Below are 14,528 nucleotides of genomic sequence, written 5' to 3' on the forward strand. Positions count from 1 at the left end.
TTTTTCTGCATGCACCACTAATTAGGCTCTATTTTACTTTGGTGCTGTAAGTACATTTTGATGTGAATACATTTGTAATTTTACTCAAGTAAACCTTTGAATACAGGCCTTTTACTTTGTAACAGGGCATTTTTATATTATGGTATTTGTTTATTTTTGAGTTCTTCTTCCACCACTGCTATAAAAGTAATTATTACTTTAAGTTCTGCCTTATAGTATTTGTTTAGCAGAGTCCCTCAGGGCTCTATGTTAGTGAATTTTCTGTTTTTGCTCTTTATATTATATCTTTGCTGAAAACAGCCGATCTACAAGCTTAACTCAACCTCTGCCAAAAAAATACCCCTTTGTACCCCTTCCCTGCCATGCCCGAGGAACCCGAAGATTTAATAAGCTTTAATTAAAAAGAAATAATTTATCGAAGCGGAACCAAAATGCTCCGTGATCGGTTTCTACACGGACACATTATTGAGCGGACCAGTTAACATTGAGGCCGTGAACCGGAAGCGGATGGTCCATCGTCTATTTTGGCCCGTTTGCTTTCTGTGTAAACTCCGCGGCTTACAGACGGAGAATTTATTGATCAATTGGAAAAATTTAAAAGGATTTGAGAAGCTGATGGAAATACGCGAACACACGATGCATAGCAGTGTCCGATCACGCACGATGGGAACTGGATGATCGCCCGCGTTAACAGGTAGGAGAAGCCAGCAGTGAAAGACATTGAAAAATCTTCGGGCTCCTCGGCCGTAAACTACGAATGAGTTAAAAAGACCTGCAACTCAAAGCGCCGTAAGCTTGTAGATCTGCTATAAGTTTGCAAAGTTGAAGTTGTTAACAGATGTCTTAGGTTACTCTTTTTTAATTTATTTTTATTAAAATGTTATTTATCAGACAATTATGTCTGTCAGCGTGTTGACGTACACACTGCTTGTAATTTCCACTCTTATACAGCATTGCTGTAAAAAAAAAACATCCTTAATCACTAATAACTAATTTGATTACAAAAAGATACATCTCTTGGTGACTCCATACGCGTGCTGTGACTTCTGGCCCCGTGGTTTCTGTCGTTCCCTCACCAGTGCTCAGAGTCGCCCCAGGGACGTGTCCGCTGACTGGATCACGGGTAACGTCTACTGGACAGACCACTCCCGGATGCATTGGTTTAGCTATTACACAGCTCACTGGACTAAGCTCAGATACTCCATAAACGTGGGCCAGCTGAAGGGGCCAAATTGTACTCGCTTGATTACTGACATAGCGGGAGAGCCCTATGCCATCGCCGTCAACCCAGCCCGCGGGTAAGATTAGACTTTTTTATTTTTATTCACACTTGGTCACGTTGTTGTTGTTGATGATGTTTTCCTCTCACACTAACAAGCAAGCGCTGAAGATTCCCAGCTCCTCGAGCGTATAACTGTTGGAGAGAAGCATCAACCGACTCCCAAACTGTGGAATGAACTCCCCGTTGCATTTAGAACTGCATTTAGAACTGCAGACTCAGTCCCTAGCTAGCTTCCGTCGTAATCTCAGGGCTCGCCTCTTCAGACTCCACGTCAGCCCGTAGCACTTACCGTAGCACTTGCCCTAGCCTTGATGACCCTGCAGTCTTATGCAAAGGCCAAAATGTCATTTAGATAGTTATGTAGACTGATGTCATTTAGATAGTTATGTAGACTGATGTCAGGGCATTGTTAGCCTCGGGATCCACGCCTTTCATTAAAAAAAAAAAAAAAAAAATGCAATTCATTAACCCATTTAGGCCTAGGATTATTGACTGCTTTAACTATTGAAAAATAGCAGATATACAAGCTCAGCTTGTAGATCTGCTATTTTTGAAAAATCATGATTTTTCTTTGCAAGTCTTTGAATATATCTATTTAAAAGCGATTATTTGTAACTCAAATATTTGCTTCTGGGGGGTCCCTGGAACAACATATTTTGAGATGGGGGTCCGTGGCTAAATACCTGTAATTTTGGGGGTCCTTGACATGAAAAAGTTTGAGAACCACTGATTTAGAGGAAGGATTTAGAAGTCGGGTCAAAGATCGGGGTCAAAGATATTCAAAGACTTCCACACATTTTCTAGTTTTTTCAAAAATAGCAGATCTACAAGTTCGCAGCGCGGCACTCGGTGCCGCGCTGTGAGCTTGTATATCTGCTATTTTTCTAAGGTTAAAGCATACAATAATGGTTAAAGTGGTTAAAATCTAACGCGACTCGGGCGCGTTCCAGGTATTTGAGAGTTAAGAAAGAAACGCCTGGGTAAAGCTGCCAGTAACTGTGGTTCAGCCAATCAGGCGAGTCACATTCCCCCCCTCCCCCTCCGCCTTCTATGACAGGCATCAAACAGGTCGTTGTCACATTCCCCCCTCCCCATCCACTCTATGACAGGCATCAAACAGGTCGTTGGTCACATTCCCCCCTCCCCATCCACTCTATGACAGGCATCAAACAGGTCGTTGTCTTTGATGCTTTCAATGATAAGAGAGATCACTAACAAACTCTTGACACTTTTATGGCCCAATCAATTACCTTAGTTCACAACCCCTTTGAAGTTCAAAGGGAGCAATTAGCTCATCGGATGCCCACGTGGTGTCAACGCGTCAATCTCTTTGATGTCGCTGGAGGCCCATCGACGCGTTTGGCGCGTTGTACAGTATTTACAGTAACAATATTAAGTCTTACCGTAACGTCGGGCCTACCTGTGGATGTTGGCCGATGACCGCCGTCTGTTTACATTAGAGCTGAGAGCATGTGGTCTCTTGGGCAGTAAATGTGTTAAGAGCTCGGGCCAGCTCCTGAAAAAAAAAACAGAGATCGGTGAACAAATTCTATTGGCCGCTGAGATTCAGTGGCTTTTATCCCCGTATCCCGCCCTTCTGGGTCATAGAACGTCCGCGCTCGTCCAGCCTAGGTCATTGTTGACCTGGCATGACTGTGTATTGTTTTAATGTACAAGCTATTGATCTTGTTCTGGGATATTCTACGGTTAGACTGATGAGAGGTTCTTGGTTTACCTAGGATCCTAGATTGCTATTGCTATGCACTTCATGTATTAATATAATAATAATAATTGATGAATAAATGATTATTATTATCATGTATTACCTTGTGCTGTCCTTGCCTTACTGTAAATCACCCTGGATTAAGAGTGCCTGCTAATGCGGTGTCTGTACTATGCATGTTGGGAAAAGCTCAGTAGCAGCAAAAGGTACATATTTACAATATGTCTGTCCAAGGCCTCAGAGTTAAGGGGAGACCTTGACATTTTAAAGTTTGAGAACCACTGCTGCCATAGTGGACACACTGTACAGTGAAGGTAAAGGGGACATGCATGGATGCACAGGTGTGTACACAGTGATGGGCAACATACTTGGAAAATGTAGTTACCTAAGCTACAAGCTACATGGCAAAAGTAGCTAGCCAAATCAACACTTACATTTTTGTATTTATTTTTTTGGTATTAAAATGTCTTAAAGGAGTAGTTCATCTCTTGAATGTCCCTTCACTATTGGGGACACTATTGCAATTGTGCACTACAGCATGCATGGTTGCACACGTGTGCACTACAGCATGCATGGTTGCACAGGTGTGCACTACAGCATGCATGGTTGCACACGTGTGTACTACACATGCATGGGTGCACACGTGTGTACTACACATGCATGGGTGCACACGTGTGTACTACAGCATGCATGGTTGCACACGTGTGCACTACAGCATGCATGGTTGCACAGGTGTGCACTACAGCATGCATGGTTGCACACGTGTGTACTACACATGCATGGGTGCACACGTGTGTACTACACATGCATGGGTGCACACGTGTGTACTACACATGCATGGGTGCACACGTGTGTACTACACATGCATGGGTGCACACGTGTGTACTACACATGCATGGGTGCACACGCGTGCACTACAACCACCTGTGTGAGGTGGTGCATGCTGTCAGGAGCTGCCAGAGGCACTACCAGTGGATAATCTTTTCCCATGTCTCTGACAGGATGATGTACTGGAGTGTGATAGGGGATCACTCGCACATCGAAGAGTCCGCCATGGACGGCTCCTTGCGGCGAGTTCTCCTGGAGAAAAACCTCAGGAGACCCACCGGTAGCCATCTATTTTCTTTACTTAGATCGGTATTTATTGTGTTCACCGGAGCCTCTAGATACAGTAGATTCTGACTTTTTTTTCCTACCATGCTGTTGTGTGTATATTCAAAGTGAATTCTGCTGTACAGTGTCGCTGTGCTGTCACCTGCATGTACACACACGCACACGCACACTCACACGCACACGCATACGCACACACACACACACACACACACACACACACACACACACACACACACACACACACACACACACACACACACACACACGTGTGTGTGTGTGTGTGTGTGCGCGCACACGTGCATGTAAATGTACATAACGCAGCAACACTGTATGCAGTCAATGCATTCTGGCGTCATGGTGTCTGGCCACTGCAGCTATAATAGAGTGACTGGTGGCTTTAAAGACGCCAGCAGAGAGGTATAGAGAAAATAAGGCCAGGAAATAAAGAATTAAGCCTGCGTCTCAGAGCCACTCCAAACCTGTTGGGATTGTCTTTGGGGAGACACTTAGTGCTGATCTAGTTTTGAAGAGCTGCTTTGGCCTCCTTTAATTCAAGGGACCCGAGAAGCTCTGTCTTGGTCACAGACGGAGGAATTCATCATCTGTGGAAAAACGCAAACCTATTTAATCGTCCCCGGCCAGGTGCTCAATTATCCCCGCTCTGACTCATGTGGGAGAAGGAACAAACAGATCGCCGGTTTGAAATGCAAATGTAGGACGAGTCGCGTGGCCGTCTGTCATCAAAAATGCAGAACAACCACAATATTCTCGAGTAATGTTTTTGACACAAAGGTCTCTTTTTTTTCTCTCTCTCCCCCAGCTAGTTTGCTGAGTACAGTAGAAAATGAATAACTAATACAAAGGAGATGAAAGGAGAAGATTGACTATGCACACAGTGTGTGTGTGTGTGGGGGGGGCTTCTTTAACACCTTAAAGGCCCATTCCCACTGGTTCAGATAAACAGATGAAAAAGTTATCTGTCACAGATATTTTTACCAGTAACTTACCATCCACTTGAATGGAGAAAGATATTTCTTTTATCTGCTTATCTGGCCCAGTGGGAATGGGCCTTAACTGTGGAATTGTGCTGGAACAATTTGCCAGGAAGTTGAAAATGAGGGGGGGGGGGGGGGGGGGGGGGGGAGGATTCATTCTTGGAAAGATGAAGGCACTCATTTTGAATATCATCGTTGTCATGTGGAAACCTTGTATGTCCAAAACCGTTTGTTTTGTATTTATCATAAAAAAATACAATTAAATCTTTTTTTTAAATAGTGAAAATAGACAATCCACAAGCACAGCACACAACGTATCGCGGTGCGAGGCGTAGATCGTCTATTTTCACTTGTGATGAAGCAGGGCTTTAATTGACGAAACTTGGAGATACAAGGTTTCTGCCCAACAGTGACGATATATTGACCTTATATTGAAAACTCATAAGGGCAAATTAATCTCTTTGTTTCATCGTGTCCCCCCCCCCCCCCCCCCCCTCCCCTACAGGCCTGGCCATTGATTATTTCAACCAGCGCTTGTACTGGGCCGACCCCGAGATGTCCGAGATAGGCAGCATGAGATTGGACGGCTCGGACCCCCTGGTCACAATCAGCGACAGACACGGTAAGGACAAACGGTGGCGCAACACAACAGATTGTCCTGCCTCTACCACTGCTACCACCACCGCTACTACTACTACCACCATTGGTGTAAAGCAAAGTTCCCCAATTAGTTTTCCCCAAGGGCCGAATTATGTCTAGGGTACCAAGCCGAGGGCCACAACATTGCAGGGGGCGACGGTGGCGTTCCCGCTACTCCAGCGACAGTTTTCGTCGTTGTCGGGTGAAAATCGTGTATGTCCAAAACCGTTCGTTTTGAATTTAAAAATGATTCAAACTAGTGAAAACAGCCGATCTACAATCACACAACGCCTCGCGGTGCGAGGTGTTGTGTGCTTGTAGATCGGCTGTTTTCACTATTTTTGTGCGACGGCCTTGTATGATTTGCGAAAGAACGTACAAATTTGGAGATACGAGATTTCCACCCGACAACGACGATATACTAGTGTTGTTGCTGCTCTCATTTTTTTGTGCTTTTACTTTTGGTACTTTAAGTACATTTTGATGTCAACACTTTCATACTTTTACTCAAGTACATTTCGAATTCCGGACTTTTTACTTAGTATTTCTATATTGCAATATTGATACTTTTACGTAAAACTTTTGAGTAATTTTACACCAAAAACATTTCCGTGTCTCCAGACAACATCAACGCTGATTGGCTGTCAGGATGCGATGGGTGCAGTGGGGGTGAAGCGAAGGTCGCTTCAGTTGGATTTTTCCAAGTGGGGCGAAGATACCGAAGAAACCGCAATTGCATACACAATGAATTCAAAGACGAGATGACGCGCATCTGCATTACTTAAATTAAGTAATGCAGATGCAGATGTTTAACAATAATTTAACTCTTGAGAGCGTAAAATGAAACCAATGTCCATTTGGTTACCAACGCTCCATCATTTAGCTAGTGACCACCTGGAACGCCCTCAAGGACCACTTGTCGTCCCTGGACCACTGGTTGAAAACCACTATTCTATTATGATCAAGCAGGAGGTGTTAATTTAGAAAAAAAAAAAAGAAAAAAAAACATAGAGAGACTTGGGCGTTGTATACAGCCGAGCAAACCGAAGATTTCTCTATGTCTTTCACTGCTGGCTTCTCCTACCTCTTGACGTGGGTGCGATCCAGTTTCCATCGTGCGCCATCGGACACGACTATGCATTGTGCGTGCGGGTATTCCTTCAGCTTCTCAAATCCGTTGAAACTTTGAAAATTCATCCATCCGTTCTCTATCTGTAAGCCGTGGTGTTTACACAGAAAGCTAACGGGCCGGAATAGAGGACGGACCATCCGCTCCCGGTTTCGGCCTCAATGTTAATCGGTCCGTCTCCAAATATGTCTGTGTTGAAACCGATCCCGGGGGATTAGTTCTGGCCTATTTTAGTTCCGCTGCGATAAAAAAATAAAATAATTAAAGCTTATTAAATCTTCGGGTTCCTCGGGTATGGCAGGGAAGCCCTAAAATGTTTTTGTTTTTTTTGCACCAGTTGTGTTAATATTGATGACATCAGGGATCTTGGCCATAATGGAGTGTGACATGACACGTGACAGACAGGCATTATCTGTAGGTTTTTATTGCGACCAATGGTCGCAATAAGAGCTGCCCGACAGAGACGATAATACTGCATGAGGAGAACTATCTGCCCTCACAGCACGTTCCCACTTCTATTAGCTGCCTCGGGACACAAACCTTCATTAAACCAAAACTGCGTGTGTGTGTGTGTGTGTGTGTGTGTGTGTGTGTGTGTGTGTGTGTGTGTGTGTGTGCGCGTGCGCGCGCGTGCGTGTGCGTAGACGTGGCCATTTGTTGATGTTATCTGTTATCCGTTTTGTCTCTCCTTGCTGAACTCTCACAGGAATCTCCCAGCCGTACAGGATCGATATATTTGAAGATCACATCTACGGAACGGGGCTGAAACACGAGGTCTTTAGGATCCACAAGTTCGGCAAACAGTCGGCGGAGTTCCTGCATCTGGGCGTGGAGAAGCCCACCAACGTCCTGATCTCCCACCGCTACAAACAACAAGATGGTAAAGATGAGGGTTGGCTTTTTTCGCCTCCTTTTTCTCTGATATACCAGCAAGACGCCTAAGACCCTAAATGGCGAGGTTGCGCCTGATGGAATTCACACAGAACGGAAATCATTTGCAAGTGTGATTTGAGTTGCCGTTGGTTGTTTAAGTTGGACTGGTTAAACTGACAGAATATGTCCATATATGGGCATTCTCAGATATGGGCTGCTTAATATTGATGGCATAAAAGGGATTCTATTGTATGGGCATTCCCAGATATGGGCTTAATATTGATGGGCATAAAAGGGATTCTATTAGTGTGGTTGTCTTAACAGGGCATCATCTGGGAATCAGATGTAGAGGGCAGGGATCATAAAAGGCACAAGGACGTAATTAATTTGCAAGTGTGACTCGAGTCGCAGCAACCACACTGGTTAAAGGTAGGATAACTGATATAATTTAATTCAAATAATAACAAAATAGGTCTATGTTAACACATGGGCTGCTAAGGTTTATAACATTTCTAGCTGTTGCTGGTGCCACCATTCACTTACGCTTTATTTTGAAGTGCCTCGGAAGCTTCGTGCGTGTGCACGTGGGTGTCCGCTGACAATTGAGGAAGATAATCCCTTTGTTTACAAAAGCTCGCGAAACTATAATCCAAAACGGGGCCGACCATCGCGGTAAAGTGTCGCCGTGAAAACAATCAGATCTCTCCTTCCCTGGCGTCCTGTTCATCTCATTCAGAGATAAAGCCCTTCTTATGTTTCAAAGTAGAATGTAAAGCAATGTAAGCTGCCTCCGCCATTTTCTGCCTCTCTCTCTCACTGCCTGCTGCGGGGTTACGTAATGGACTCGGGTCATTCAGAGGGCAGCCAGCAGCGTGTACAGTTAACCCTATGTTGCCTCGTCTGTCAACGAGATAACTCCTTTTGGCACAGTGACACCTAGTGGCCATAACTCGTCCCTGAACGAGTTTGGCTCCCCAAGTGTTAATAGTAGGCTACTAGTTACTATAGAGCGTTTGGTCCATGGACTTCAGCCTTATCTCCTGTGAGGAGAAAAAAACTGTTTCAAAAACTGTTGGGTGACAAGTTTTCCTCCAATCAATTCAGTATAGAGTGGGGCCTTCCTCCAATCATGGTCGATCACAGAGGGAAAGGTCAAGTTTATTAGGTATTGACGGTTCAAGTGGTTAAATATCTGAAAACACAAATTCACATGAATCCAAAATACACTGATGATTGTGCGGTCAAAAAAATTAACTATGGAATCTCTGAAAAGTTTGTGAGGGTCCCTGCTTCATCTCTCTCTCAACTAAGGGGTCCTTGGCCTGAAAACATTGAAGACCCGTGATATAGTAACAATTGTCACACAATCATCAGCAATTACTTGTTCGGGCAGTGCATAGCCATGGGTGTGCAATCCCAGCTATAGCAATGCCTTTTTTTCCCTCTCTTCGAAGGGGTGTGCGTCGATCCCTATCCGACACCAGATTGCATCAAGCCCCGGCCACAGGGGTGTCGTACCAAATTATGGGCCCTGGGTACAAGGATTCACTCACATTGTGTGCTTTAACTATTGAAAAATAGCAGATATACAAGCTCACAAGCTATACAAGCTAGAAACTGTTTCTATGTCAGTGGTTCTCAAACCTTTTTCATGTGAGGGACCCCCAAAAGTTTAGTTCCAGGGACGCCCCAGAAGCAAAATTTTAGTTACAAATGTTCGTTTAAATTTACATATACTCAAAAGACTTGCACACATTTTCACGACTTTTCAAAAATAGCAGATCTAGATCTACAAGCTTGCAGCACGACACTCGGTGCCGAGCTGTGAGCTTGTATATCTGCTATTTTTCAATAGCTTAAGTATAAAATAATCAAGGCCCCTCCACCTTGGGCCCTAGTAACTCAGTCCCACTCCCCCCCACCCTTCCCCCCCACCCTCCCTCCCATTGTGACACCCCTGATCCCAGCTATAGCAATGCTTTAAAAAAAAAAAAAGTTTTATTTCCCTCTCTTCGAAGGAGTGTGCGTCCCCATCCGACACCAGATTGCATCAAGCACCCGGACACTTTGCTGAGCGTGTTATTTTTCAGGTGTATCATGACATAAGAGAGTCATCAGCGCCCGGAGATGGGGCCAATCGATGCGCCCCCCCCCCCCCTAGTCTATGTCCATCCTCCCACTCCTCTCTGCTGCTATTTGTTACATCTGCTGGTGTTAATGGTCGGGAAGCATCAGACAGATCATTCTTGGTCGAGGTTTTTCACTTAAAGGGCAGCTCTGTGCCGTTCCCTTCCCCAGTGACTCATTAGGGCCTGGGCTGTGCGGCGGTGCAGTGCAGGCCGTGGGCAGACCATAAGTGTTGCGTGGCCAGCAGAAAGAAAGCTATATGACATGAAGAGGGCTTGATGTCTTCAGCGGGCGGGGGAGAAAAAAAAGCCCTACAGTCGTTTCATTTTCTCTTGTTCTGATCGTCATTATGTTCTCTGAAAGAACACTGAAGTTTGTGTGCAACCACAGAGCTGTGAAGATGCACTACTGTACCCATATGGCCACAGCATTGTAAGATGCACTACTGTACATGGCCACAGCATTGTAAAACATAAATAGATCACAGCTTATAGAGATGTAATGATTTTTAAGGCTGCTTTGTGGTTGATCACTTCAAGTTCTCAACGCCTCGCACTGCGAGGCGTTGAGAGCTTTTAGATCTGCTGTTTTTGGCTAAAGTTCTCTTCAGAGTATAGGGATGCGAGGGTTCAAGTTGTTCATTTAAAATAATGATCCTATCACACAAGGATTTGGCGGCCCCCCTGTAGTCACTCTGAGGACCCCCTAGGGGTCCCAGACCCCCTGTTGAAGACCCCTGCCCTAGATTAAAAAAATGTCCAAAAAATGGGCATCCCTGACAGCTGGAGGGAGAGACAGAGCAGAGCAGGGCAGAGCACTCACACATGGTGCCCCCACCATGTGTGAGTGCTCTGCCCCCCAAACTGTTATTTTATTATTTGTGACCAGCATCCCGGGAGCGTTCAACAGCTCCTATAGAAGCTCATCAAGGAATTCAGACCACGTTTCTTTGGTGACGCCGTCTGAGGAAAAAAAAGGAAGTCTGTCTGAAGTTAATCTCAGGCTTTAGCCTCGAGTGTCGTCTAGGCTGAAAAGATAACAGCCTTTCAAAAAGACAGGGAATTAAAACAATTTTTGTTTGCTTTCTCTGACAAATTGTTTCCGATGAATGCCTTCAACTCAGAAGTGCTTATGTAACAATACTCTTCTCTCATGTGGTGTTGCTGCTGTCTGGAATGAAAACGTGAACCGTTGTGAGCTTGTAGATCTGCTATTTTTGGTGAACCTTCCCCGCCAGAATAGGGATGCTGGGGTTCAAGTGGTTAAACAAGTCATTTCTGATGTAAACAGATATTTCACCGTGACATATGACGTATCTCAGGTGGAAAGATGTGCATAATTACTTTGCATAATAAGATTAATAATTCATAATAATGTAAGATTCAAAAGGATTAACAGTGTAATTCAGGGGTGCTGTGGGTGAAAAGTTTTTTTTTACAGGGGTAAACCTGAGTAAAAACAGTTTGTAACCCCCTGCTCTCTACAGCGGCCAACCCGTGCCTGAGGATGACGTGTGACTTCATGTGCCTCCTCAACCCCTCGGGGGCCAAATGCACCTGTCCTGAGGGGAAGGTGTTGGTCAACGGTAGCTGTACCGACGTCAGCATCTCAGGTAGGCAGCGCTCTTTTCAACGGTAGCTGTACCGACGTCAGCATCTCAGGTAGGCAGCGCTCTTTTCAACGGTAGCTGTACCGACGTCAGCATCTCAGGTAGGCAGCGCTCTTTCTTAAGGTGTTGGTCAACGGTAGCTGTACCGACGTCAGCATCTCAGGTAGGCAGCGCTCTTTCTTTACTATTACTATTACTATTTACTTTATTTATTGTTTTTTATTTTTCATATCACATCCTTAGAAGTTTCCGTCACACAAAGTTTAGGGATGCTGGGGTACAAGTAGAGAGAACAGAAGAACAAATAGCAGGTGCTCCCACCTGTAGTAACTCTGAGGACCCCCTGTGAGGAGCCCACTGTTGAAGACCCCTGCATTAGAACAAAGACCGCCATTTGATTGACGATGTTTTACCTGTGGCATCCCCGGCAGGCACGTGCACACATCAAAGGGGGCTTGAGCCCCTGCCCTTTTACCCGTCTGTAAAAAGTGCCCTCTCCAGATCATGAATGCAGTTTTCACTATGGTGAAAGAAATGCAAATGCCATACCTGAAGGCAGCATTCAAGAGAATTGCCTTATCCAAACTCTCCTGAACTTGAATGCAGCATCTTATGTTGAAAGAATTGACCGATCGCTATGCCCCTCCTAAAGCCGTGCTTGCCCAATGCCACGTTTAGCGACAGGTTACTAAGGCGGGTGCCTTGGCAAGCTGCCATGGCGGCGTGCAGCAATAGCACCCAGCTGCAGACTAACCTGCCACAAACAAACGCACGTCCAGGAAGAAAACAATAGCCTATACTAAAGTCAGATTAACATACAGTACACAAGTTTTACCAGTTATATTTTCTCATGAAGTGCTCCTAAATTATTCCCGTGGGTTTGTCTAGGTCAGTGCAATCCGTTCTGTTTTTGTGACACGGAAGCGAGTGGGTGGGACGTTCGCGAACGAATCGAGTCTGTTGAACGACTCTTTGAAATGAACGATATGATTCGGTTCACAGTAGGGAGCCGTTCCTTTGTAATGAACAGTGGTGGGAAAGGTACTACATGTCTTTACTTAGGTAAACATATCAATACTGCAATCAAGTTTGGAATGTTATTAATGTAGCCTACTAGAGTAAAAGTAAAATAGTATTGGTTTCAAAATGTACTTAAAGTACCAATATTAGAACGTACTCATTATGCAGAATGTCCTGTTTCACAGGTTTTCCAATGAGTAAAATGTAGAAAAATCATTTGCAAATAGCCGATCTACAAGCTCACAATGCATCGCAACGTGACACATTGTGAGCTTGTAGATCACCTATTTTCAAATGCCAGAAATGTATCCAATGGCCAAAATGTATAGGCCTATATGGGTGGAAGTGATTTACAATCATAATCAAAATCTACAAAGTAACCAGTAACTAAAATGAGCCAGTCTTTTGAACGGCTCTTTGAAAGGAACGGATCTCAGAGATCCGGTTCACTTCAAAGAACCATAAATCCCATCTCTATCTAGCAGCCAGACACCGATGCGCGCCGCCATGGCAGCTTGCCAAGTCTGCTGCGTTAGTAACCTGTTGCTAACTTGGCATTGGACAAGGACGGCTTTAGGAGGGGCATAGCGATCGGTCAATTGCCCTCTCTGTGTAGAAATCCAAGCTTATGTTTAGTGTGGTATCAAGTATCGAAAATAGCCGACCTCCAAGCTCACAACTTGCGACGTGTTGTGAGCTTGGAGGTCTGCTATTTTCAATATTTTCACCAAAAGGCCCTTTTAGAAATGTCAGCCCCTGCCTCTCTAACATTCTCTGCACGTCCCTGATCCCCGGGATCTAAGAATACTTTTATTTGGACTGGATTTTGATTAAGATTTCAGGCGCATTATAAATAAACTTATAATGCATTATGGACCCGACCTTCAAGTAAAGTAACGTTTTTTTGTTTTTTTTTCGCCTCCCTGTGCAGGCACGGTTGTCAGAATTCCTGAAATGTTTTTGCGAGTTGCCAGGCCAACGGTACAAAGGTCGGCAGTGTGTTTGAGTTGCCAGGCCAACGGTACAAAGGTCGGCAGTGTGTTTGCGATGCCGGACAGTGATGTGATGTTTGGACTCAGCTCAGCAGCAGCCGCAGGAGCAGCAGCACGGCACAATAATAACCATTATTTAATGCTTTAGCTATTATAAAGTGTAGCGCTGCGAGCTTATAGATCTGCTATTTTTGAAAAAAATCTATAAAATGTGTTCGTCTTTGAATATATTCTATACCCGATTCTGGAAATATCTTCGAAATCCTTCTTCGAAATCAGTGGTTCTCAAATTTTTCATGTCAAGGACCCCCCGAAATTACATGTATGTTCTTCCAGGGACCCCCCAGAGATTTGAGTTGAAAAATATATATTCAAAGATTTGCAAACATTTTCAAAAATAGCAGATCAACAAGCTCGCAGCACTGCACTCGGTGCCGCGTTGTGAGCTTGTATATCTGCTAGTTTTCAATAGAAGTATAAAATAATTCCAGGTCTTAATGGTCATTTCTTTTCTTTCCCTGAAGGTGAGCTGTGCCGACCTCCCTGTGAGAACGGCGGCCGCTGCCTGGCCAATGAGAAGGGAGACTGGAGGTGCTACTGCTGGCCTGACTTCTCAGGAGAGCGCTGCGAGGTCAACCACTGTACCGACTACTGCCTGAACGGAGGCACCTGCATGGGCTCACACCTCGGTGAGGGGGGGGGGGGGGGGGGGGGGGTTTAATTCCAAGGACCTCCATCATTCTGTTAGCATACAAATGGAACCAAACCCATTCCATTTGTACACTCTCAGGGTTACAGACCTGTAAGGGTCCATTTGGAACCCCCATGCACACAGGACCTATAGACAATGAAAAGTCTTCTGTATGCACTCACTGAAATGGATTATATTTCCATTCCAACAACATGGTGTGTGTGTGTGTGTGTGTGTGTGTGTGTGTGTGTGTGTGTGTGTGTGTGTGTGTGTGTGTGTGTGTGTGTGTGTGTGTGTGTGTGAGTGACAGGGACGCTACAGCTGCTGCTGCCAAT

The 14,528-nt window shown here is 44.9% G+C and overlaps 1 protein-coding gene across 1 annotated transcript in view; it reads left to right on the forward strand.

Annotated features, from left to right (window-relative positions):
* The window catches only part of LOC308308144 (low-density lipoprotein receptor-related protein 1B-like), a gene marked incomplete at both ends in the record, with an annotated part of 592,679 nt that overhangs the window by 527,455 nt on the left and 50,696 nt on the right, over positions 1–14,528 (forward strand). Inside the window, 6 exon segments of the mRNA XM_080753509.1 lie at positions 1,087–1,298; positions 4,007–4,113; positions 5,619–5,735; positions 7,588–7,761; positions 11,368–11,493; positions 14,027–14,191. Coding sequence (XP_080609635.1) covers positions 1,087–1,298; positions 4,007–4,113; positions 5,619–5,735; positions 7,588–7,761; positions 11,368–11,493; positions 14,027–14,191 — 901 coding nt within the window.

The sequence above is a fragment of the Nannobrachium achirus genome (genome assembly GCF_963921795.1).
Source record: "Nannobrachium achirus genome assembly, chromosome: 22".
In the NCBI taxonomy this organism is placed as follows: Eukaryota; Metazoa; Chordata; class Actinopteri; order Myctophiformes; family Myctophidae; genus Nannobrachium; species Nannobrachium achirus.